The following is a 26467-nucleotide window of genomic DNA, read 5'->3' as shown; positions in this document are numbered from 1 at the left end:
GCTAGCTAGCATTAAACTTATCTTATAAAAAACAATCAATCAATCATAATCACTAGTTAACTACACATGGTTGATGATATTACTAGTTTATCTAGCGTGACCTGCGTTGCATATAATCGATGCTGTGCGCATTCACAAAAAAGGACTGTCGTTGCTCCAACGTGTACCTAACCATAAACATCAATGCCTTCCTTAAATATTTAGTTAATATTGCTAACATGAATTTCTTTTAACTAGGAAAACTGTGTCACTTCTCTTGCAACGGAGTCAGGGTATATGCAGCAGTTTGGGCCGCCAGGCTCGTTGCAAACTGTGTGAAGACGATTTCTTCCTAACAAAGACAGCCAACTTCGCCAAACGGGATGATTTAACAAAAGCGCATTTGCGGAAAAAAAAAAGCACAATCGTTGCACGACTGTACCTAACCATAAACATCAATGCCTTTCTTAAAATCAATACACAGAAGTATATATTTTTAAAACTGCATATTTAGCTAAAAAAAATCCAGGTTAGCTGGCAATATTAACCAGGTGAAATTGTGTCACTTCTCTTGCGTTCATTGCACGCAGAGTCAGGGTATATGCAACAGTTTGGGCCGCCTGGCTCGTTGCGAACTAATTTGCCAGAATTTTACGTAATTATGACATAACATTGAAGGTTGTGCAATGTAACAGGAATATTTAGACTTATGGATGCCACCCGTTAGATAAAATACGGAACGGTTCCGTATTTCACTGAAAGAATAAACGTTTTGTTTTCGAGATGATAGTTTCCGGATTTGACCATATTAATGACCTAAGGCCCGTATTTCTGTGTGTTATTATGTTATAATTAAGTCTATGATTTGATAGAGCAGTCTGACTGAGCGATGGTAGGCACCAGCAGGCTCGTAAGCATTCATTCAAACAGCACTTTCGTGCGTTTTGCCAGCAGCTCTTCGCAATGCTTCAAGCATAGTCAAAGGTATATGAAATACAAATCGTATAGAGAGAAATAGTCCTATAATTCCTATAATAACTACAACCTAAAACTTCTTACCTAGGAATATTGAAGACTCATGTTAAAAGGAACCACCAGCTTTCATATGTTCTGAGCAAGGAACTGAAACGTTAGTGGTGGTACAATGTGGTTCTCTGGACATTGATTGGCAGTTTGTTCTTATGGTATGACAGTTGGAATGCTGCTAGCCAGGATACATGATGGAGAGCTTCCTAACTGATGCCAGTCAGGATGAATAAAAAAACACTTCCCCAGGCCAGCCCAGTCCTGTAACCATACCCTACTGTTGGGCTGTTTATGACTATAGAGAGGATGCCTTTTGTGTGGTGCTGGGTGAGATAGTTATGTGAGTGTTTCTTCTGTAGAATCTCCTCTACAACAGTGCCTCTCTTCTTCCCCCCTCCCCCACCTTCAGTGATGTGATCATACATCACAGCTGAGAGAGAGACGCTCGCTGCTCACTGCTTACCAAGGGGATGAGGAGCGCTGCTTGGAAATTAGATTTGTCTGGGGGGGATGTTATTTAGTGCTGGTTTGCACTAAACTGATTAGATGCCATGGTGTTTACAGCTCTCACCATCAGCTAGTAATTTGCTTTTGGTCCATGTCCCATTGTTTAAACAAACATAAAACATGGGTCTGACAGTGATGTGTCAACTCAATTCCATACCTCACAATTCTGTGTCAGACCAGCCACGACCAGGGGTGCTGTTAGTTATGCGTCCTGTAATAATGAGCAGCAGCACCGGTATTACGGAGCTAATTGAGCAGCAGCTCCTCCTCTGCACTGTGGGGTCTGGTCCCTGACTGCTTTTCTGACATCAGGTGTTAAATGTGCCTGTCTTGCTATGTGTGTCTCTCCTGTCTCGCCACACCCCAGTGGACCGTAAAGAAAACTAATATCATATAACCAGTCCAGGGCGGACTCTACTCTTGTTGTTAATACATTCACTATCTACCTTAGCTACATGCCATAGCTCAATATACAGTACACCCCTCCCTACTTAGGATGAGTCTTCACTCAGGATCTTTTACTTGACATATTATTAGTCTGGTCTGTTAATGTGTGTGGTTCTGCCCTGCAGTGTGACTGAAGCTTTCCCACTGTTAACTAGTCTCTTGACAGATGTGTGTGTTGTGTTTCTCTGTGACAGGCAGTGAGTCTACAGTGGTATAGGTTAGCCCTTATTAAAGATAGAATCCAGATGAATTCACTCATTATTCACTCATCTGTGAGTGATTGGAAGGCGTCCAGCTCTAAACGAGAGAGGATGGTCTGGAAGGAATGTTAAGATTGACTGTATTAATAATGAATTGAGTTCTGGGCCTTTTTGCCTGCAGTACGTTTCAGCAGATGGGACACTTGGTTATTTTCTGCATCTGATGGAAAGCTGTTTACCATTTTGCTTGTCGTCTGGCTTCCATACTCCATTCCATTCATCACTACGTCGTTGTCCATTATCAATCATCTCTCCTTCATGCCTCTTGTTTCTCCTTAACATTAGGAAACCCATAAAGCATGCATTTTATAATATGTATTATGGCAGAATTCAGAGAAAATAAATCCTCTGTAAGTATATGTATTTCAGAGGTGGACAATACTTTTTAAAATCACGTTTAACTATCTTTTGTTGGACTGAATTAAGTGTTAAATGTTGTGTTGATTATATAACTTCATATTAAATGTGGATTCATTATGATTCATACTCATGAAAACAATTCTTAATAATTTGATTTTGAAGATGATATATGGAGAAATGTTTCTATGATTTTTCTTTCTTTCAGCATCCCTCCATGCTAGCTAACTCCAATGTTATGTCTATTCTTTACACATGAACATGTACCCAGCAGGCTAAATGGGTTGAAATGACGTCATTAAAACCTGTTTAGCTCGCTGGCTAGGCTATTTATAGGTTAATGCTGAGTAGTTTAATACTACTGAGGAGCGTAAAGGTTGATGAGTCTAATTGTGTCAAAAACAATGGAATGGCGTGCTTGGGTTATAGTTTTAGCATTAGCCCATTTCACTGGACTACAGCAGGTCAACGTTCTGTACAGGAGTGGGGCAGTGTTGTACAGTTGCATGCTTGTGCAGTGTTCTTTGTTCCATCTGTGAGGTACTAGATAAGGATTCCTGTCCAAGGATTGCTTTGCTTTTTTGTTGTTGTTCTATTCTGTCTGTGTCCTCTACAGGCCTCTTGGACTCGGCCCGAGCAACACAAGGTATAGCTTCTATAGTGTACCCAATACCCATCACTATCTACCATATACCCTGCCCATGCATCCTCTTTCACTATATTGAATTCTCTTCAACACTGTTTTCTATTGTTGCTGTAGTCATGGAAACTGATGGAGAAACTCTTATCCGCCCTCTCTGGTTTGTTAGAGTGGCTTCGCTCTGTGAACCATCAGGCTGAAAAATGATCCTTGAGACCTGAATGTTCTTTTTCGAGCTCATCCATTTTGTAGCCAGGTATCAGACAACTGGTGAAGGATGTTTGTTCCCGTTCTTTCCAGGGAATAAGGTCTAGGGTGCACAAATGATCTAGCTAAGCAAAAATTGCTTGATGTTTCCAATAGGCACCACCACCCTGCATTATTAATAAACTCTCTGTTGTTGAAAACCATAGTTATGAAACTTTAATGAATCTATGTTCTCACGTTGCATATGAACAGAAGGAAATGCTCTTCCTCTGGACAAAATGAGATTGTATATCATGGTCTGGTCTGCCATGTGGTTGTCCAGTCTTTGGCCACGATGAGGAGCTGTAGTTGACCCTCTTTGACCTTACAATACAGCCCAAAAACAGGGAACTGAATGTTCTATCTACACTACATCATGATTGTATTAATGTGCCTGGTCTATATTTCTTCATCAAGAACCACAATAGGACCTGCCTGTACATAAGGGGTGGCATATGTGAGTGCAGCACAAGGCTGGCGGGACACAGTCACACTCTCTGGCCACCCTTTCAGCTCTGATGTAATTATCCCTGTCAGTGTTTGGAGAAGGTGGGGGGATGGAGAGAGGAGGTGGAGGAGGCGGATGGGGTTGGAATGAAAAGGGGACTGACTGCTGTGTCTGTGTTATGTAAACGTTTCCTCAGGCATACTTAATGCCCCAGACATGCTGCTTCTGTTGAGTTTGAATACAGAACTAATGAGCGCTACTCCTCTCTTAGTTAGTTTCCCAAATCGCAACATATCCCCTATGTAGTGCACTACTTTTGACCAGGGTCTATAGGGCTCTGGTCAGAAATAGTTCACTATGTAGGGAATAGGGTGCTATTTGAGCCACAGCCTTAGTTTGTCCCCCAGACTGGTCCATACTGTAGCTAATTGAACAACACAGAGGCATTCATGAGATGGTTCACATACAATGTGTGGGTGTTGAACTTCAAAGCCATGCAAAATAAAATGCAGAGGTCCCTAGAAGTTCAACTCTTCTACGACACCTAACATGAGTTAACAGTGGTTTGGACTGGCGTGAGAGTTCCAGACCCAGACTGTTCAGTGTCAACAACAAGAATAGCCGACCCCGACGCTAAAGGTTACGTACACGGCTGTTTATTTAGACCTTGTGAATCTGGTGTTAATGAAGTCAGGTAGTGTATCTTGAGACAAACGTCAATCCTGTTAGCTATTAGCAGGGTTTCTGCTATAGTTTTAATTGGCAAGGTCTTGAATGTATAGGCACACTGTGTTCTTGTCCTCTTCCCTATGTCACATGCTTTGGTTCTACTTCTGAAGCTGGAGTCTTAACCACCATTTAATTTAGTCAGCATGGTGTTGCTTTAGTTTAGAATTACAGAGACAATTCCCAGTTGGCATTCCACTGACTAGGTAGCTAGTTCATTCTACGGAATAGAAGCACCTCAATGAGTTGATGTACTGTACATTCATTTCATGGATCAACTTGGGGTCTAGAATGCCTTCCCTATAATATGTATACAGTAGATGTATAAACTGTACATCAGACAGTATGTTGCTGTTGGGGAAAGTACACAAATAATTCAATACTGAACAATTCAACACTGAATTTCACACGATAAAGTGAACCACACAGCAGACTGTGTGTAAAAGAGCAAGCTAGGCATGTTATCCTGTCCATAGGAACCACTACTATACACTAGTAGCGTTTAACAGGCTGAGACCTAAATAGCCTGCTGTAACTGATTTCAGCCACCTCACTCTACAGCCATTGTGTGAAAAGCTCTTGATGGCTCCATCCATACAGCTTCTTCTACCATTATTGATGTGCTCTGCTACTGTACACATCTCTACTGTACAATACAGAGGGTTTTGAGCTTTACTTTACTGTATCTCTGTCTCTCTTAAGTGTGTAGTGTCATCACCTTTTGCTGTTACAGCCATAGGAAAAGCACTCAATGCTACAATGGTTTGTCTCCAGGCTCAGAGTTCAATATTACTATGATAAAACTACAGAGTGTTATAATGTATGGGTTCTCAATAATGCATGGATCACAATGGGATATGAGGTTAACATTGATGTACTGCAAACAGAGGTCCTTTTGTTGCTCGCTACCCTGTGATTTCCTGCCCTATAGAGTCTGGATGGGAACGTCGTAGTGAGGAGTGATGCTCGTGTGTCCTCCCTCACGCTGAAGTACGCCAATTTCACCGACGCTGGCCAGTACCTCTGCTCTGCACGCAACGCCATCGGAGTGGATTCTCAACCCGCCTACCTGGAAGTCCGCTGTAAGAACTCCACATGTCACAAGGCTGCCTCTGAAATGGCATCCTATTCCCTATACAGTTTTTGACCATAGCCCTACACCCTATAGTTCACTACTTTTGCCAGGGCCCATAGGTTCCCAAAAGTAGTGCACTATATAGGGAGTAAGGACACAACCACTTTCTCTAGTGCTTAAAGTCTTAGTCAGGCCCGGCTGGCATACTACCTGCAGCTTCTAATGTTTGTGCCAAAGCCTACTCTTTTAAATATTTAAGAGAAAAGACAGAAATCTCTTATTCACGTTGCTGGCTCATTCCTCCATAGATGCTCCTAAGATCCAGGGCTCAGTGACAGTGTATACCTGGGAGGGGAATGCAGCTAACATCAGCTGTGAGGTCCTGGCCCACCCCAGTGATGTGTCCATGCTGTGGCTGAGGGACGGGTTTCAGCTTCCCAACGCTAACGTCACCAAAGCCAAGGTTTTCCAGAGTCCCACAGCCAGCTACCTGGAGGTAGAGACCCGCAGATACACACACACATGCATGAGCACACAGACACACACGAATACACACACACACTAAATTAAGAACACTCCACATGTCATAAAGATTTKATGTGTGACAGCTAGTATTTGCAGGGTTCTCCCCCAGTTCCATTGTGGGGAGACTGAGTGTGTTTTCATTATTCAGTAGAGGGAAGCACAGAGACAGAGGACTAAAATAGGCATCTCTAATGGACAAACAACAGAGGAACAAACTGACTCAAGCATCTAGTCACCTTATGTTTGTAATGCTTTGCTGCCCTGAGTTTCTTTCATGCATTGATTCTCTCCTCTGTTCCAGGTCACTCCAGAGTCTGAGAATGACTTTGGGAGCTACAACTGTACTGCTGCCAATGAGATGGGCACAGAATCCAAGGAGTTCCTCCTCATTCAGGCTGGTCAGTCATAATCACAATCTGTAGCTAATTATCCAAAATCATCATATTGTGAATCTAATATTTAATGTTGGCATCAAATTAAATATACTGTAGTTCTTAAATGAGTACCTTTACGTGTGATTCCTCTTCTCTCTAGATGTCCCGTCAGCCCCATCCCTCGGGGAGGTGGAGCCGTTCTCCAGCTCAGCCAGGGTGGAGTTCCAGGAGCCTGACGCCACCGGGGGTGTACCCGTCCTCCGGTACCGGGCCGAGTGGAAGACTGTGGGCAGGGGCAGCTGGGTGCAGAGGGTCTATGACGTCCAAGGAGGTGAGTACAGGGGCAGGGCGGGGCCTACAAGGATAAAGAGAGAGAGTATGTCAGGAGATAACAAAATGAAATGTTTATTTTTCTCAAACATTGGCCTTTTTTAATGAAACATCCATCCAATATCATAATTCAGCTGGTTTGATTTACCCTCAAATGAGAATAAAATAAAATGTTGTCTGTAATAATTGCATCCTTGTTACTTGTCAAATCAAATCAAACTTTATTTGTCACATGCGCCGAATACAACAAATGTAGACCTTACCGTGAAATGCTTACAAGCCCTTAACCAGCAGTGCAGTTCAAGAAAAGTTAAGAAAATATTTACCAAATAAACTAAAGTAAAAAATAATAAAAGGTAACACAATAAAATAACAAGAACGAGGCTATATACAGGGGTGTACCGATACCGAGTCAATGTGTGGGGGTACAGGTTAGTCGAGGTAATTTGTACATGTTGGTAGGGGTGAAGTGACTATGAACAGATAATAAACAGCGAGTAGCAGCAGTGTACAAAACAAATGGAGGGGAAGGGGGGGTCAATGTAAATAGTCCGGTAGCCATTTGATTAATTGTTCAGCAGTCTTATGGCTTGGAGGTAGAAGCTGTTAAGGAGCCTTTTGGTCCTAGACTTGGCACTCCGGTACCGTTTGCCGTGCGGTAGCAGAGAAAACAGTTTATGACTTGGGTGACTGGCGTCTCTGACAATTTCTGTCTGAATGCAGAGTCTGTTGTGGATGTATCAGTATTTGTACTTCTCAATTGTATCCTCAGGAGCTCTGAGTGAAGTAACCATCACAGGCCTGAAGCCTGAGACCAACTATGAGGTGAAGATGTCAGCCATCAACGGCAAGGGAGAGGGTGAAACTAGCCCCGCTGTGGTCTTCAAGACAGAGCCTGTCCGTAAGTCACACTTCACACCTCCCTTCTCACCTCCCCAACAACCACCTTGCCACCACCCATTGCACTTCCTCATTAGAATGAATCAATACATTCAGCCCTGTTGATACAGTCTGTTTGTCAGCTCCACCATAGACATATTGGTCAGCACTGGCTTAGAACCTTCAGATCAGACATATTTGCCCTATGCTGTGCTTGTAAATCTAGGAAGAAGCTTTTACTGCACAACTGGCTTGGATGATGACGACAACCCTTGTTCTCTTTCTTTCTCTCTCTCTCTCTTTCTCTCTCTCTTTCTCTCCTTCTTGCTCTGTCCTTACCCTTGATCGCCCCCTGTTGGTTGTAAATGTTACTGGAAGTGGAATGTCTGCCCACTCCTAACTCAGGAATATTATGCCATGCCCTGCATATGTAGAGTTGAACTGATCGTTTGGTATCTGAGGACATTCTGATTGGTTGATGCTGCTATCATAAAGCCTTGATAGTTTATTTTCTTTCTTTTTTGTCACAGTCTTGTTGTGTAGTTTTCTGTTTATTCATTTTCTCTCATCTGTTTTTCTGTCGGACCGCTCAGGTTATTCTTACGCAAGTAAGTGCCTCATCATCATACACACTCACTCTGAGTATTAGTTTGAACTTTGGACAAACTTTCTAAGTGTTTGCAAACAGTCTGTCTCCAGTTGTAAACCGGTCTAGTCTATTTATACAGTCTAGTCTATTTATACAGTCAGTGGATTTCATGTGGCTTTCATTTGCCTCTGCATTTTCCATTGAGATTTGGCAGTCATGAAATATTGTTTCATGTTTCTTTTGCTTTCTGTTCTCTCAATTTCACCTAAATAGTTTAATACCTTTAATCTGCACTAATATTATATTGCAGATATCAGATTTGTACGGACATACTAACAATTTGTGAAGCCTTTGTTTTTGCCCAATATCTCTTCTTCTATATGATTTCTTAGATGGCATTTTTCATTTTTTCACTGAGGACTCAGGTTTGTTATGCGGTTATTAGGGATTAGGCCAAAGATCATAGTTATTATGAGTAGTTAGCATTTGACTTAGACACTGTTATACCAAGACAAATAGCCTAGGACCCTCCCTATTACCTGCTGCTCTTCTTACTGTACAGTACCTACAGTAAGAAGCTATGGTAATTTACTGATACAACTTAACTCTCCCCAAATATTCTTGTGTTTTCATGTCATGTGTAGGTTGTACATGTACAACTGATACTACAATATCCGTCAGTATTGGCAATACTAAGTAGTATTAGGAATACGTCTGTATTTCTGTCCCCTTTTTCAATGCTGCTGTTTTCTGTCAGTATTTCCAATATGTATGTCTTTATTGGAAATACCGCAGCGTTTCCTCTGTTGTCAATCATTTTGTCTTGCAGGAGAAGGATGGTTTGGGATGTACCCTTTTCCATTTATTACCATATTTTGAAAGTTATTGTATTTGAAATTACTGTAAATCTAGAGCATAAGCCACAGTAGCTGAAGTCATCATTTCTCTCAGAGGAAAACCTGTCATTTGTCACTGCTTGTGTTTTCAGTGTTGTCAAAAGTTCACTGTTGTTTTGTGTTAGTCTTCAGTTTCTGTTTTGTTTAATTTTGTCTTCAAGTCTTATAACTGTTTTTCCTGTCCATGTTTACATTGTCTATTTTTATATATTTTATGTTTCCACTTTCCTTTCAACCAATCACGTGCGTTTCATGTGACTGTCATCATGTGGCTTGCATGGTGCTGATGATGTCATCACTCTGCAGAAGGTAACTTTTCGTTCACAACTTTCATCAGAAGAATCTTAATTTTACTGGAGTCATTCATAACATAAATACTAAATGTCCCAATTCAATAATGTCCCATGTATTTCCATGTATTTTCCATCTTGTTAACCCATCATGTGTAGCCATTCACCTGTCTAGACTGATTGGAGCGCCCTGGACTGTCACAGTTATTTAACAAGGAAGTGTTCCTACTGTATCTCCTCTCAGTACTGTGAATGATGTTCCCTGTCTGACCTGCAGAGTTGTTAGCTCAGTGATATATTTTACTGGATTCTCTATCCACAAAACTAATTTGTGTTAGCTACTGTATATATCTGCAGAAATCCCATGTATTTAATTTTGTGGTGCTTAAAAAAATCTTTCCTGCTTTGAACGAAGCAGGCCTTTTTTCAACCGAACAAATACGTTTAAAATATGAAGCCTGTCATAAATGATTTTATCCTAAGCAAGTTTGTGATCTCAGAAGTGCATGTCATCCTCTCCTATGAGCGTGGACTTTTCATCCAACTTGTCTATCAGTAATTATTGACTTGCAAGGCATTTGTGACGTAAAATTGGCTTCTACATATTTTTTTGAATACCATTAGGCCACTGACTTAGATCTAAATCAAGTTCCCTGAAACTAGCTCTGATAGTCTTACATTTTGTTTCAATTAACTTCCTTGTTATGGTACCCCCTACTCCCACTTTTCCTGTTTAGTGTGCTGCATGTTTGTTTCAGTGGCGATCACTCTCACAGATTGTAATGGGAGTTATTCATCCTAATAACGTATTTATTCATCCATTCAACAAACAAATACACCTTCTGATATAACTTTGAATTTATCCCAACAATTTCACCGATTTATCACATTGTAATACCTTTTTTGCACTAACCCTCATTTGTCCCTCTCAAGTAGTTTACAGTGTACAAACATCCCCCCTACTGGCTGTGTCCTGACCAATCATGTGTAATTGCTGTATAAATGCTACTTACATTTTAGCACTCCACAGTAGTCTCACAGCTTGTTCATGAGGGCTTTTAGTTGGAGAGGCAGACAAGTGCCTCTAGCACAACAGTATGGAGGAATGGTGCCATCTGGAGAACACTAGGACAGAATATTAACAGTTTTCTTCGCATCTTTGAAACAGGTTTAGGAGAAACCAGTTAAAGGTTTAACAGCAGCTGCTGGCCAGCTGTAATACATTCTACATCTTCAGAATGACCACTTCAGCTCACCAACTAACCTTGATATCACTGATGTGTCTGTTTAGGGGAACCTGAACCGCCTAAGCTGGAGGGAACACCCCAAACCAAAGGCAACTCCCTCAAAGTCAACTGGATCAAGCAGGACGACGGAGGCTCACCCATCACACACTACCTAGTCCGCTATAAACCAGTGAGTACTGCTACTACCTAGTCTGCTATAAACCAGTGAGTACTGCTACTACCTAGTCCGCTATAAACCAGTGAGTACTGCTACNTTCAGTGTCAACAACAAGAGTAGCAGACCCAGACTGTTCAGTGTCAACAACAACAACAAGAGTAGCCGACCCAGACTGTTCAGTGTCAACAACAAGAGTAGCAGACCCAGACTGTTCAGTGTCAACAACAAGAGTAGCAGACCCAGACTGTTCAGTGTCAACAACAACAACAAGAGTAGCCGACCCAGACTGTTCAGTGTCAACAACAACAACAAGAGTAGCCGACCCCGACGCCAGGTTACGTACATTAATGTTTATTTAGACCTTGTGTATCTGGCGTTAATGAATTAAAGTAGTGTATCTTGAGACGAACATCAATCCTATTAGCCATTAGCAGGGTTTCTGCTCTAGTTTTAATTGGCATGGTCTTGTATGTATCGGCACACTATGTTTTTGCCCTCTTCCCCATTTCACATGCTTTGGTTCTACTTCTGAAGCTTGAGTCTTAACCCTTATTGAATTTAGTCAGCATGGTGTTGCTTTAGAGTTACAGAGACAGTGACAGTTTGCACTGCTCTGACTAGGTAGCTAGTTCATTCTGAGGAATAGAATCATTTTAGTGAGTGGACATTTCATGAATCAACCACGGGTTTTGTACAGTACTAGAATGCCTGCCCTATAATATGTATACAGTAGATGTATGAACTATACATCAGACAGTATGTTGCTGTTGGGGAACACAAATAATTCAACACTTAGTATGTCAATATATTATTAATGTCTAGTTGAATTTCACACGATAAAGTGAACCACTCAGCAGGCTGTGTGTAAAAGTGCAATCTAGGCATGTTATCCTGTCCACAGGAACCACTACTATACACCAGTAGCATTTAACATGCTGAGACCTAAATAGCCTGCAGTATCTGATTTCAGCCACCTCACTCTACAGCCATTGTGTGAAAAGCTCTTGATGGCTCCATCCATACAGCTTCTTGAACCATTAGTGTTGTGCTCTGCTACTGTACACATCTCTACTATACAATACAGAGGGTTGTGATCTTTCTCTACAGTAACTCTGTCTCTCTCGTAAGGGCAGGCCATGTGTAGTGTCATCACCTTTTGAATGTACAGCCATAGGAAAAGCACTCAATGCTACAATGGTTTGTCTCCAGGCTCAGAGTTCAGTGTTACTATGATATAACTACAGAGTGTTATAATGTATGGGTTCTCAATAATGCATGGATCACAATGGGGTATGAGGTTAACATTGATGTACTGCAAACAGAGGTCCTTTGTTGCTTGCTACCCTGTGATTTCCTGCCCTATAGAGTCTGGATGGGAACGTCGTAGTGAGGAGTGATGCTCGTGTGTCCTCCCTCACGCTGAAGTACGCCAAGTTCACCGACGCTGGCCAGTACCTCTGCTCTGCACGCAACGCCATCGGAGTGGATTCTCAACCCGCCTACCTGGAAGTCCGCTGTAAGAGCTCTACATGTCACAGGGCTGCGTCTGAAATGGCGTCCTATTCCCTATAGTTCACTACTTTTGCCAGGGCCCATAGGGTCCCAAAAGTAGTATACTATATAGGGAATAAGGACGCAACCACTGTCTCTAATGTTCAGTCTTCATCAGGCCTGGCCTACTGCCTGCAGCTTCCAACGTTTGTGCCAAAACCTACTCTTTTAAATATTTAAGACAAAAGACAGCAGTTTCTTATTCACATTGCTGGTTCATTCCTCCATAGATGCCCCTAAGATCCAGGGCTCAGTGACAGTGTATACCTGGGAGGGAAATGCAGCTAACATCAGCTGTGAGGTCCTGGCCCACCCCAGTGACGTGTCCATGCTGTGGCTGAGGGACGGGTTTCAGCTTCCCAACGCTAACGTCACCAAAGCCAAGGTTTTCCAGAGCCCCACAGCCAGCTACCTGGAGGTAGAGACCCACTCAAATACACACACACTCACATACACATAGGCATACTGCGCACACACACACACACACACACGGATGCATGAGCACACACACATGGTTGAGCACACACACACACACACGAATACACACACAGAATTAAGAACACTCTACATGTCATAAAGATTTAATGTGTGACAGCTAGTATTTGCAGGTTTCTCCCCCAGTGGAGAGACTGAGTGTGTTTTCATTATTCAGTAGAGGGAAGCACAGAGACAGAGGAATACAAACAGGCATCTCTAATGGACAAACAACAGTGGAACAAACTGACTCATGCATCTTAGTCACCTTGTGTTTGTAATGCTTTGCTGCCCACTTTCATGCATCGATTCTCTCCTCTGTTCCAGGTCACCCCAGAGTCTGAGAATGACTTTGGGAGCTACAACTGTACTGCTTCCAATGAGATGGGCACAGAATCCAAGGAGTTCCTCCTCATTCAGGCTGGTCAGTCACAATCACAATCTGTAGCTAATTATCCAAAATCGTCATCCTTCTATATTTTGAATCTAATATTGAATGTCGTCATCGAATGAAATATACTGTAGTTTTCTAATGAGTATCTTTGTGTGATTCCTCTCCTCTCTAGATGTCCCGTCAGCCCCGTCACTCGGGGAGGTGGAGCCGTTCTCCAGCTCAGCCAGGGTGGAGTTCCAGGAGCCTGATGCCACCGGGGGTGTACCCGTCCTCAGGTACCAGGCTGAATGGAAGACTGTGGGCAGGGGCAGCTGGGCGCAGAGGGTCTATGAGGTCCAAGGAGGTGAGTACAGGGGCAGGACGGGGGGGCTACGAGGGTAAAGAGAGAGAGAGTATGTGAGGGATAAAAAAAGGAAATGTGCTTTGCTTCTTTATGTTTCTTTTTCTCATTCATTGGCCTTTTTTAAATGAAACATCCGTCCTATATAATAATTTAGCTGGATGGATTTACCCTCAAATGAGAAAAAAAGCTCATGTTGTTGTCTGTAATCACTGCATCCCTGTTACTTGAAATGGATATTTCTGTCTGAGTGCAGTTTGCTGTGGATGTGTCAGTAATTGTAATTCTCACTTTTATCCTCAGGAGTTCTGAGTGAAGTTACCATCATAGGCCTGAAGCCTGAGACCAACTATGAGGTGAAGATGTCAGCCATCAACGGCAAGGGAGAGGGTGAAACTAGCCCCGCTGTGGTCTTCAAGACAGAGCCTGTCCGTAAGTCACACTTCACACCTCCCTTCTCACCTCCCCAACAACCACCTTGCCACCACCCATTGCACTTCCTCATTAGAATGAATCAATACATTCAGCCCTGTTGATACAGTCTGTTTGTCAGCTCCACCATAGACATATTGGTCAGCACTGGCTTAGAACCTTCAGATCAGACATATTTGCCCTATGCTGTGCTTGTAAATCTAGGAAGAAGCTTTTACTGCACAACTGGCTTGGATGATGACGACAACCCTTGTTCTCTTTCTTTCTCTCTCTCTCTCTTTCTCTCTCTCTTTCTCTCCTTCTTGCTCTGTCCTTACCCTTGATCGCCCCCTGTTGGTTGTAAATGTTACTGGAAGTGGAATGTCTGCCCACTCCTAACTCAGGAATATTATGCCATGCCCTGCATATGTAGAGTTGAACTGATCGTTTGGTATCTGAGGACATTCTGATTGGTTGATGCTGCTATCATAAAGCCTTGATAGTTTATTTTCTTTCTTTTTTGTCACAGTCTTGTTGTGTAGTTTTCTGTTTATTCATTTTCTCTCATCTGTTTTTCTGTCGGACCGCTCAGGTTATTCTTACGCAAGTAAGTGCCTCATCATCATACACACTCACTCTGAGTATTAGTTTGAACTTTGGACAAACTTTCTAAGTGTTTGCAAACAGTCTGTCTCCAGTTGTAAACCGGTCTAGTCTATTTATACAGTCTAGTCTATTTATACAGTCAGTGGATTTCATGTGGCTTTCATTTGCCTCTGCATTTTCCATTGAGATTTGGCAGTCATGAAATATTGTTTCATGTTTCTTTTGCTTTCTGTTCTCTCAATTTCACCTAAATAGTTTAATACCTTTAATCTGCACTAATATTATATTGCAGATATCAGATTTGTACGGACATACTAACAATTTGTGAAGCCTTTGTTTTTGCCCAATATCTCTTCTTCTATATGATTTCTTAGATGGCATTTTTCATTTTTTCACTGAGGACTCAGGTTTGTTATGCGGTTATTAGGGATTAGGCCAAAGATCATAGTTATTATGAGTAGTTAGCATTTGACTTAGACACTGTTATACCAAGACAAATAGCCTAGGACCCTCCCTATTACCTGCTGCTCTTCTTACTGTACAGTACCTACAGTAAGAAGCTATGGTAATTTACTGATACAACTTAACTCTCCCCAAATATTCTTGTGTTTTCATGTCATGTGTAGGTTGTACATGTACAACTGATACTACAATATCCGTCAGTATTGGCAATACTAAGTAGTATTAGGAATACGTCTGTATTTCTGTCCCCTTTTTCAATGCTGCTGTTTTCTGTCAGTATTTCCAATATGTATGTCTTTATTGGAAATACCGCAGCGTTTCCTCTGTTGTCAATCATTTTGTCTTGCAGGAGAAGGATGGTTTGGGATGTACCCTTTTCCATTTATTACCATATTTTGAAAGTTATTGTATTTGAAATTACTGTAAATCTAGAGCATAAGCCACAGTAGCTGAAGTCATCATTTCTCTCAGAGGAAAACCTGTCATTTGTCACTGCTTGTGTTTTCAGTGTTGTCAAAAGTTCACTGTTGTTTTGTGTTAGTCTTCAGTTTCTGTTTTGTTTAATTTTGTCTTCAAGTCTTATAACTGTTTTTCCTGTCCATGTTTACATTGTCTATTTTTATATATTTTATGTTTCCACTTTCCTTTCAACCAATCACGTGCGTTTCATGTGACTGTCATCATGTGGCTTGCATGGTGCTGATGATGTCATCACTCTGCAGAAGGTAACTTTTCGTTCACAACTTTCATCAGAAGAATCTTAATTTTACTGGAGTCATTCATAACATAAATACTAAATGTCCCAATTCAATAATGTCCCATGTATTTCCATGTATTTTCCATCTTGTTAACCCATCATGTGTAGCCATTCACCTGTCTAGACTGATTGGAGCGCCCTGGACTGTCACAGTTATTTAACAAGGAAGTGTTCCTACTGTATCTCCTCTCAGTACTGTGAATGATGTTCCCTGTCTGACCTGCAGAGTTGTTAGCTCAGTGATATATTTTACTGGATTCTCTATCCACAAAACTAATTTGTGTTAGCTACTGTATATATCTGCAGAAATCCCATGTATTTAATTTTGTGGTGCTTAAAAAAATCTTTCCTGCTTTGAACGAAGCAGGCCTTTTTTCAACCGAACAAATACGTTTAAAATATGAAGCCTGTCATAAATGATTTTATCCTAAGCAAGTTTGTGATCTCAGAAGTGCATGTCATCCTCTCCTATGAGCGTGGACTTTTCATCCAACTTGTCTATCAGTAATTATTGACTTGCAAGGCATTTGTGACGTAAAATTGGCTTCTACATATTTTTTTGAATACCATTAGGCCACTGACTTAGATCTAAATCAAGTTCCCTGAAACTAGCTCTGATAGTCTTACATTTTGTTTCAATTAACTTCCTTGTTATGGTACCCCCTACTCCCACTTTTCCTGTTTAGTGTGCTGCATGTTTGTTTCAGTGGCGATCACTCTCACAGATTGTAATGGGAGTTATTCATCCTAATAACGTATTTATTCATCCATTCAACAAACAAATACACCTTCTGATATAACTTTGAATTTATCCCAACAATTTCACCGATTTATCACATTGTAATACCTTTTTTGCACTAACCCTCATTTGTCCCTCTCAAGTAGTTTACAGTGTACAAACATCCCCCCTACTGGCTGTGTCCTGACCAATCATGTGTAATTGCTGTATAAATGCTACTTACATTTTAGCACTCCACAGTAGTCTCACAGCTTGTTCATGAGGGCTTTTAGTTGGAGAGGCAGACAAGTGCCTCTAGCACAACAGTATGGAGGAATGGTGCCATCTGGAGAACACTAGGACAGAATATTAACAGTTTTCTTCGCATCTTTGAAACAGGTTTAGGAGAAACCAGTTAAAGGTTTAACAGCAGCTGCTGGCCAGCTGTAATACATTCTACATCTTCAGAATGACCACTTCAGCTCACCAACTAACCTTGATATCACTGATGTGTCTGTTTAGGGGAACCTGAACCGCCTAAGCTGGAGGGAACACCCCAAACCAAAGGCAACTCCCTCAAAGTCAACTGGATCAAGCAGGACGACGGAGGCTCACCCATCACACACTACCTAGTCCGCTATAAACCAGTGAGTACTGCTACTACCTAGTCTGCTATAAACCAGTGAGTACTGCTACTACCTAGTCCGCTATAAACCAGTGAGTACTGCTACNACACACACACACACACACACACACACACACACACACACACACACTTCACACCTCCCTTCTCACTTCCACAACACCCCTTTTACCTCACCTTGCCACCACCCATTGTACCTCCCCATTAGAATGAATCAAAACAAACAGCCATGTTTGTACAGCCTGTTTGCCAGCTCCACCATAGACATATTGGTCAGCACTGGCTTAGAACCTTTAGATCAGACATATTTGCCCTATGCTGTGCTTCAAAATGGCTTGTACTGCACAATTGGTTTGAATTCTCACTGCTAGGATGACAACAACCCTTGTTTTAACTCTCTCCCTCACTCTCTCCTGCTCTCTCGCTCTTTACCATTGATCGCCCCCTGCTGGTTGCAAATTTGATTTGACATGTGACTGGAAGTGGAATGTCTGCCCCTTACTAACTCAGGAATATTATGCATGTGTAGAGTTGAACTGATAGTTTGGTATCCGAGGACATTCTGATTATTATTTGCTATGTTTGATGCTGCTATCACAAATCCTCGCTAGTTTCTTTCGTTTTTCTCGTGTCATACTCTTGTTGTGTAGTTTTTTGTTTATTCATTTTTCTCGTCTGTTTTTCTGTTGGACCGCTCAGGTTATTCTTACGCAAGTAAGTGCCTCATCATTATACACACTCACTCTGAATATTAGTTTGAACTTTGAACTTGTTTTCAAAACAGTCTCGCTCCAGTGTTTTATGTATACAGTCAATGGATTTACTGTGGCTTATGGTCGCTCTGCCTTCCGCATCTTTTCCATTGAGATTTGGCAGTCATGAAATATTTCTTTATGTTTATTTTCCTTTCTGTTCTCTTATCAATCTAACCTAAATAGTTGAATACCTTTCATCGGCAGGAATATTATATTGCAGATAACAGATTTGTACAGAATGACGAGCTATGTGTAAAGACTTTGTTTTTGCCTGATATCTCTTCTTTTATATGATTTCTTAGATGGCATTTTTCATTTTTTCACTGAGGACTCAGGTTTGTTATGTGGTTATTGGGGAGTAGATCGTTATTAGGAGTAGTTAGCATGTGACTTAGACACTGTTATACCAAGACAAATAGCCTAGAACACCCCCTATTACCTGCTGCTCTTCTTACTGAACAGTACCTACAGTAAGAAGCTATAGTCATTTACTAAAACAACTGTTAACTCTCCCCAAATATGATTGTGTTATCATGTCATGTGTTGGTTGTACATGTACAACTGATACTACAGTGTCCATCAGTATTGGCAATACTATGTAGTATTAGGAATACGTCTGTATTTCTGTCCCCTTTTTCAATGCTGTCAATCATTTTGTCTTGCAGGAGAAGGATGGTTTGGGACGTAGCCTTTTCCATTTATTACCATATTTTGAAAGTGATTTTATTTGAAATGACTGTAAATCTGGAATATAAGCTGCAGTAGCAGAAGTCATAGTTTCTCTGAGGAAAGCCTGTCATTTGTCCCCGCTTGTCTATTCAGTCAAAAGTTCACTGTTGTTTTGTGTTCCTCTTCAGTTTCTGTTTTGTTTCATTTTGTCTTCAAGTCTTATAACTGTGTTTTTCCTGTCCATGTTTCCACTTTCCTTTCAACCAATCACATGCGTGCGTTTCATGTGACTGTCATCATGTGGCTTGCATGGTGCTGATGATGTCGTCAACTCCGCAGAAGGTAACGTTTCAGTCCCAATTTTCACAAGAAGAATCTTAATTTTACTGGAGAGTCATTCATAACATAAATACCAAATGTACCAATTCAAACGTTTCCCATTTATTTTCCGTCTTGTTAACCCATCATATGTAGCCAGTCACCTTCTCTGGACTGATTGGAGCTCCCTGGAACTGTTACAGTCCTTTAGCAAGGAAGTATTCCTTCCCTGTCTGATCTAATATAACTTGGGATTTATCCTAACAATTTCACTGATTTATCGCATTGTAATAACTTTTTTGTACTAACTGTCATTTGTCCCTCTCAAGTAGTTTACAGTGCACAAACACCCCCCTCTAGTGGCTGGGTCCGATCCAATCATGTGTAATTGCTGTTTAAATACTACTTTCATTTTAGCACTCCACAGTAGTCTAACAGCTTGTTCATGAGAGCTTTTAGTTGGAGAGGCAGACAAGTGCCTCTAGCACAACAGTATGGAGGAATGGTGCCATCTGGAGAACACTAGGACAGAATATTAACAGCTTTCTCCACATCTTTGAAACAGGTTTAGGAGAAACCGGTTAAAGGTTTCACAGCAGCTGCTGACCAGCCGTAACACATTCTACATCTTCTGAATGACTGCTTCAGCTCACTAACTAACCTTGATATCTCCGATGTGTCTGTTTAGGTGAACCTGAACCGCCTAAGCTGGAGGGAACACTCCAAACAAAAGGCAACTCCCTCAAAGTCAACTGGCTCAAGCAGGACGATGGAGGCTCACCGATCACACACTACCTAGTCCGCTATAAACCAGTGAGTATTCACACTACCTAGTCCGCTATAAACCAGTGAGTTTTCACACTATCTAGTCCGCTATAAACCAGTGAGTTTTCACACTACCTATCCGCCTATAAACCAGTGAGTACTGCTACTACCTAGTCGCTATAAACCAGTGAGTATTCACACTACCTAGTCCGCTATAAACCAGTGAGTACTGCTACTACCTAGTCCGCTATAAACCAGTGAGTTTTCAACTACCTAGTCCGACTATAAACCAGTGAGTATTCACACTACCTAGTCCGCTATAACCAGTGATTTTCACCACTACCTAGTCCTTCTATAAAACCAGTGAGTATTCACACTACCTAGTCCTCTATAAACCAGTGAGTACTGCTACTACCTAGTCCGCTATAAACCAGTGAGTACTCACAATACCTAGTTCGCTATAAACCAGTGGATTTGGGGCACTGTAGACAGCTGTAGACAAACAATGTGCATTCTTATGTGCAAAAAATGTGTGCTAATGTACCCATGCCCTTTCAAGGAATACATTCCTAAAAGAGACTGTCAGGTACTGTATTGTATCATTAAGTTGACCTTGGCCTATTTTGTGTGTCCTTTAGAAGCACCAGGCCGACTGGAAGCCAGAGATCCAGCTGCCCAGTGGCAGTGAGTATGTGGTTCTGAGCGAACTGGAGTGGAACACGGAGTACAATGTGTTTGTGGTGGCAGAGAACCAGCAGGGGAAGTCCCAACCTGGAACCCTGACCATCAGAACCTCTCCAGAACCCGCTGCCATCCCAGGTACCCCACCATGCACCGGGCACTCACACTGGCACTGCCACACACAGCTGAGACAGCAAACTCAAACATGTCCCAAACAGGAGCCTTTTTGGTTCTCACAACCACATATATCTGACAGTACACTTAATAGGAATTACACGTCTAGATGTTTTCAGCAGGCAAAATTAAGAAAATAGAAGAACAAGCCAGCTGTTGGTCAGAGCTGTTCGTGGGTGTTCACTCTGCAGCAGAAAATATTCAATCTTTCTAACTAGAACTCTCCACTGTCTGTCTGAGAGGGTATGTGAAGAGTGTATTGTCTGCGAGGACCACCCAAACGAACACTTCTTTTTGACCATGCCCAGAGTTTGTTTTTTACAGTTAATTTTTTGTGATGATGACAGACATCGCACAATTTGTTTCCAATTTTGAATCTGTTAGAATTAAACTTCTACACCGAAGCTGTGAGTGACACTCTGTATGAGTTTGCTATCTCAGTGTTACAACAGGCTCCCTCCGCTATGGACAAAAGCTATCCTACTACAGTGATGGGTACAGTATGTAGATGGATGGTCTATCCTACTACAGTGATGGGTACAGTATGTAGATGGACAGTCTATCCTACTACAGTGATGGGTACAGTATGTAGATGGACGGTCTATCCTANACTAACTAGTCCGCTATAAACCAGCGAGTACTCACAATACCTAGTCAGCTATAAACCAGTGTGTACTCACGCTACCTAGTCTGCTATGAACCAGTGAGTACTCACCCTACCTAGTCTGCTATAAACCAGTGAGTACTGCTACTACCTAGTCTGCTATAAACCAGTGAATACTCACTATACCTAGTCTGCTATAAACCAGTGATTATTGCTACTACCTAGTCTGCTATAAACCAGTGAGTACTCACAATACCTACAGTAGTCTGCTATAAACCAGTGGGTTTGGGGCACTGTACAAAGCACCATAGACAGTTGTAGACAATGTGCATTCTTATATGCAAAAACATTATGCTCATGTACTCATGTCCTTTCAAGGAATACATTCCTAAAAGAGACTGTCAGGTACTGTATTGTATCATTAAGTTGACCATGGATTGTGTGTGTCCTTTAGAAGCGTCAGACCGACTGGAAGCCAGAGATCCGGCTGCCCAGTGGCAGTGAGTATGTGGTTCTGAGCGGACTGGAGTGGAACACAGAGTACGATGTGTTTGTGGTGGCAGAGAACCAGCAGGGGAAGTCCCAACCTGGAACCCTGACCTTCAGAACCTCTCCAGAACCCGCTGCCATCCCAGGTACACACTGTGCACAGGGCACTCACAATGGCACTACCACACAGCTGAGGCAGCAAACTCGATCATGTCCCAAACAGGAGCATTTTCTGTTCTCACAACCACATAAATCTGACAGTACACTTAATAAGAATTACACGTCTAGATGTTTTCAGCAGGCAAAATTAAGAAAATAGAAAAACAAGCCAGCTGTTGATCAGAGCTGTTCGTGGGTGTTCGCTGTGCAGCAGGAAATGTTAAAACTAGAACTCTCCACCGTTAGTCCCAGAGGGTATGTGAAGAAGGTATTTTTGTCTGCGAGGACCACCCAAACGAACACTTATTTTTGACCATGTCCAGAGTTTGTTTTTAACAGTTTATTTTTTGTGATGTTGGCATACATCGCACCATTTGTTTCTAATTTCCAATCTGTTAGATTTAAACTCCTTCACCGAAGTTGTGTGTGACACACTGTATGAGTTTGCCTTCTCAGTGTTACAACAGGCTGCCTCCGCTATGGACAAAGGCTATCCTGCTACAGTGATGGGTACAGTATGTTGATGGATGGTCTTTGTCCGTGTGTGTGGATGCAGTCTGTTTCTACATAGTTTGGCCTTAACTGATGCAGCAGCATTCCTGTTCCATAGCAGGTCTTAGCTAGCTGAAACTGACTGCTGACACCCACAGACACCTGTGTTGCAACATTACACAGCTATGTTGCAACAAATCCCTGCCAGGCCTCAGGCGATGCAGAGTGCTTTACTGAAACATAGCAGGACTTATCCCTCCTCCTCACTTCGCCTGTTTGTTCTTTCCCTTCTAACTCACCTCCCAGATAAACACGCGTCCCAATCACAACCGTTCAACCCCCAGTTTCCTTACTCATGGTTTGTGGCGTAGTCCTCTCTCACATGCTGTGCTTTTGCTTTAACTTGCTTTTTAAAGCTAGAATCCTTAGTTGCTACATAAATGTTTTGACTAATAAATTAATGATATATACCAATTGCTTCTTGAAGAATATAACTTATAAATGCCTCATGAGCTTAGTTTAACAGTCGTACCCCATCAGAAACCAAAATAGAAGTTTCTTTTTACTCTCTGTTGGTAAACAACGTAAATGTAAACAAACACTGTATACCCTTAAAACATGGTTAAACTATCATTTTGATCAAATGGATGCATCCATAGCGCTGTCTATGAATTTGAGAGTGGTTAAATTTCTCTAGGCACAGCCCTCCGCTTTTTACCAAAACAGAAGGGGTGACGGCATTGTTATTGTTTGCGGATTCTAGATTTAACTCCTTGTCAGTTTAAAACTACTTTTTAAACTTTTATTTTGTTCTCTATTCAGTTTTGTTTACAAACTTGACATATTTTCTCTTCTCTCTCCTCTCCTCCCTCTCTTCCCATTTTCCCACCCTTCTGTCCATTTCCACTCTGTTTCCCTCTCTTCATTTCTCTCCCCCTTCCCCCCCTCTCCTCCCTTTTCTCTCTCCCTATGTCTCTGCACTCTTGCCTGGTTTTGGAAACTGGTGGACTTCACTACATGACCATTTTCCTCATTACGTATTCTTCTTTTCTGAATCTGTGTCGCTTCTTTCGGTTGGTTTTGACTATATTTGGTTTGAGCAGCGACCCAGGGCTGTTCGTCTGTGACATACACTCTGATCTCCCTCGTCATGTCCATAGTAGCTGTGTTGCTGCTCTCATAGCTAGTTATATGAGGCGATGCTGGTCTCTCTCTCACACACACATAGAGGAAAGAAAGCTAGCCTTTCTCTGACATGGCTGGTTGTCTCTCTGGATGGATGCCTAGACAGACACATGTCTCTCACTGGGTGGGGAGTAACTACAGAATAGACCAGCCTGATTGACTGAACTGAACCAAAGGCACTGGTATCAGCTTAGCCTGGTTCCAGATCTGTTTGTGCAGTATAGCTAATTCCTATGGCCGTTGACAACAACCATAGTAAGGAGTTAGCTATACAGCACAAACATATATAGGACTAGGCTAGTATCAGCTGTCTCCTACAGGTCAGTGCTGTTCCACTCCGCTCAGCAACATAGCACAGCTAGTAGCAGCATTCCGAACTAGAGAACTGAATGGAGCTCCAGTTTACATTAATGAACACTAGGGTATTGAATGAATGGTAATTTTATTCTGAATACTGTGGTAGAGTACTGAGTGAATGGTGGTGAGTACCAGGCAGTTTACGTAAAGGATGTATATTATTTTTCCACTTACTACATTGTATGTACTGTAAAGATTTTTAATAACATTCATTTTTACATGGACATTTAATTAACAAAGTACCAAATTATAATATGCTAATATTAATATTGTTGTATTATGACACACTGTCTACATACATATAAGCAGTATGGATACAGTTGGGAACTGCAGCAGTCAATTGTGTGTTATTGATTCCTGAAGAACTACAAATGTCATTGAAAACTAGCAATACATTTTTTTATACTATTAAGTTGTGATTATTTTGTTCCACAACTGCATTACAAATAGACCCTGAAGTCAATACTGAATTGTTAATACTCTTTTTTGTATGTGAATCAGAAGTCCCGAGGAGCTGATATTCAGGGTGCTCTCTTTAGAATGTAAACTGGACAGATAATGCTAGAGATCATGTATTGTGTGTGGTACAGTAGTCACTAGCTGGCCACACATACATGGTTGTTTACAAAATATCTCTTGAAGCACATATTATGCATTTTCTTCAGGTGTTTTTGGTTATGACTAATATCGAATAAAGTTGATTTAATACATCTTAATGGGTTTGCATTTATTAGAGGGCAGGTGATGGAGATAGATGCCTTTACTGTTCCAAAGACAAGGTACAGGTCACGTGTGATGTCTGTTGAGCCTTGTCAGGGAGACATTGATCTCCCAATTTGAGCACGTCAAGGTACCAGTATGAAGTTAACATCACAAAACATCTGATTAGAAGCTGTGATATCTTGAAACTATGTCAATGTGCATGACAGGTGAGTTGTCTGTGTTCTATGAAACCATTGTGTAGAAAACAGAGATATTTTCATTTTCTAACAGTATGTCCACATGCATTCAGCTGTCTAACTGTGGTGCTGTATGTTCCTAGTGAGTCATGCTGTGTCTGTACTGTAGATATAGACGGGGAGTCTGCCCTCTCCACGGGCATCATGGCAGGGATCCTCATCTTGGCCTTCGTCCTGCTGCTCCTGGCTGTGGACGTCACCTGCTACTTCACAAACAAGTGTGGCCTCATCATGTGTCTGTGTGGCAAGCCAGGCAGCGGGGCCAAGGGACACAACCTAGAACAGGGCAAGGCCGCATTCATGTGAGTGTCTATTGTCTCAATATGGCACCCTGTTCTCTATATAGTGCACTTCTTTGGACCAGGGCCCATATGGGCGGCAGGTAGCCTTGTGGTTAGAGAGTTGGACTAGTAACCGAAAGGTTGCAAGATTGAATCCCTGAGCCGACAAGGTAAAAATCTGTCGTTCTGCCCCTGAACAAGGCAGTTAACCCACTGTTCCTAGGCCGTCATTGTAAATAAGAATTTGTTCTTAACTGACTTGCCTAGTTAAATAAATGTAAAAAAGAAAAAGAAAAAAGAAAAAGAAAAAGGGGGAGTAAGGTGCATTTGAGATGCTGACAGGCTGAAAAAGGAGTCTCTGCACACTTCAATCAGATGCAATTTCACAGTTTTAATTTGCTAAACTTTGGGTCCGTAATGACCTTCGTCTGAGATTTTTCTAATTGCGTCATCCTCATTATGCAGTAGTTCTGTGTCATGGTGTCCATGTAATCATCCCAGAATCCTCTTTGGTCCACAGAAAGGACGAGTCCAAAGAGCCGATAGTGGAAGTGAGGACAGAGGATGAGTGCACAGCCAATCACAATGCAGGAGGACCCACAGAACCCAATGAGACCACACCCCTTACAGAGCCAGAGTGAGTATAGCTTGACATACAGACACACATACACACACACACACACACACACACACACACACACATATAATTGTTAGGCTAAAGCATAGTTCACTCCTCTTGTAAAAATCACAATATTCTTGCACAATTTTGAGTACATTAATTAATGTTTATGACTTTTTGAGCATAGGCAGTTGGTTTATACGTATGCCTGTGATTCCTATAAACAGAGTGCACCGTCGTGTGCTCATGTGTTTATGCTTTTTGTTGAAATTTCTCTATAGTCACATTCACACTGCACTTAGCCCAGGGTTAACAAATGATTGTGTAAAAGGAGGGTTAGCTAACCCTAGGCTAGTTTTAACCCAGGGTTAAGGATAGCCCTGGTCTAACAACATGCAGTGTGAAAAACCTTGTGTGTGTTGTTGTTTCTTGTGTGGTTGTTTTAGGGAGGGGGTGGAGGGAGGGGTGTGGGTGAAGGTGTTTTTGCTGCCACAATACATTTTTCTCAGGAGGATTTTCTCAGGAAATTTCTCAGGAGATTTAGCTTTTCGATATCAAGGTTGAATCGCTACCAGTCAAAGACATGAATAGATCCACTGTGCTTTT

General features: G+C 41.8%; 1 protein-coding gene across 1 annotated transcript in view; it reads left to right on the top strand.

Moving 5' to 3' along the window:
- Nucleotides 1-26467, top strand: part of LOC111949413 (neural cell adhesion molecule 1) — a 125576-nt gene that overhangs the window by 94121 nt on the left and 4988 nt on the right. Inside the window, exons 10-19 of the mRNA XM_070434158.1 lie at nt 3193-3222; nt 5568-5718; nt 6020-6207; nt 6538-6634; nt 6771-6941; nt 7713-7841; nt 19785-19909; nt 21775-21955; nt 25071-25263; nt 25763-25879. Of these exons, the coding sequence (XP_070290259.1) occupies nt 3193-3222; nt 5568-5718; nt 6020-6207; nt 6538-6634; nt 6771-6941; nt 7713-7841; nt 19785-19909; nt 21775-21955; nt 25071-25263; nt 25763-25879 (1382 nt within the window). The remainder of the gene's footprint in view (nt 1-3192; nt 3223-5567; nt 5719-6019; nt 6208-6537; nt 6635-6770; nt 6942-7712; nt 7842-19784; nt 19910-21774; nt 21956-25070; nt 25264-25762; nt 25880-26467) is intronic.

Source organism: Salvelinus sp. IW2-2015, linkage group LG22, assembly GCF_002910315.2.
Source record: "Salvelinus sp. IW2-2015 linkage group LG22, ASM291031v2, whole genome shotgun sequence".
Classification (NCBI taxonomy): Eukaryota; Metazoa; Chordata; class Actinopteri; order Salmoniformes; family Salmonidae; genus Salvelinus; species Salvelinus sp. IW2-2015.
The sequence above is the reverse complement of the archived record's forward strand: the minus strand, read 5'-3'. Positions and strand labels throughout refer to the sequence as shown.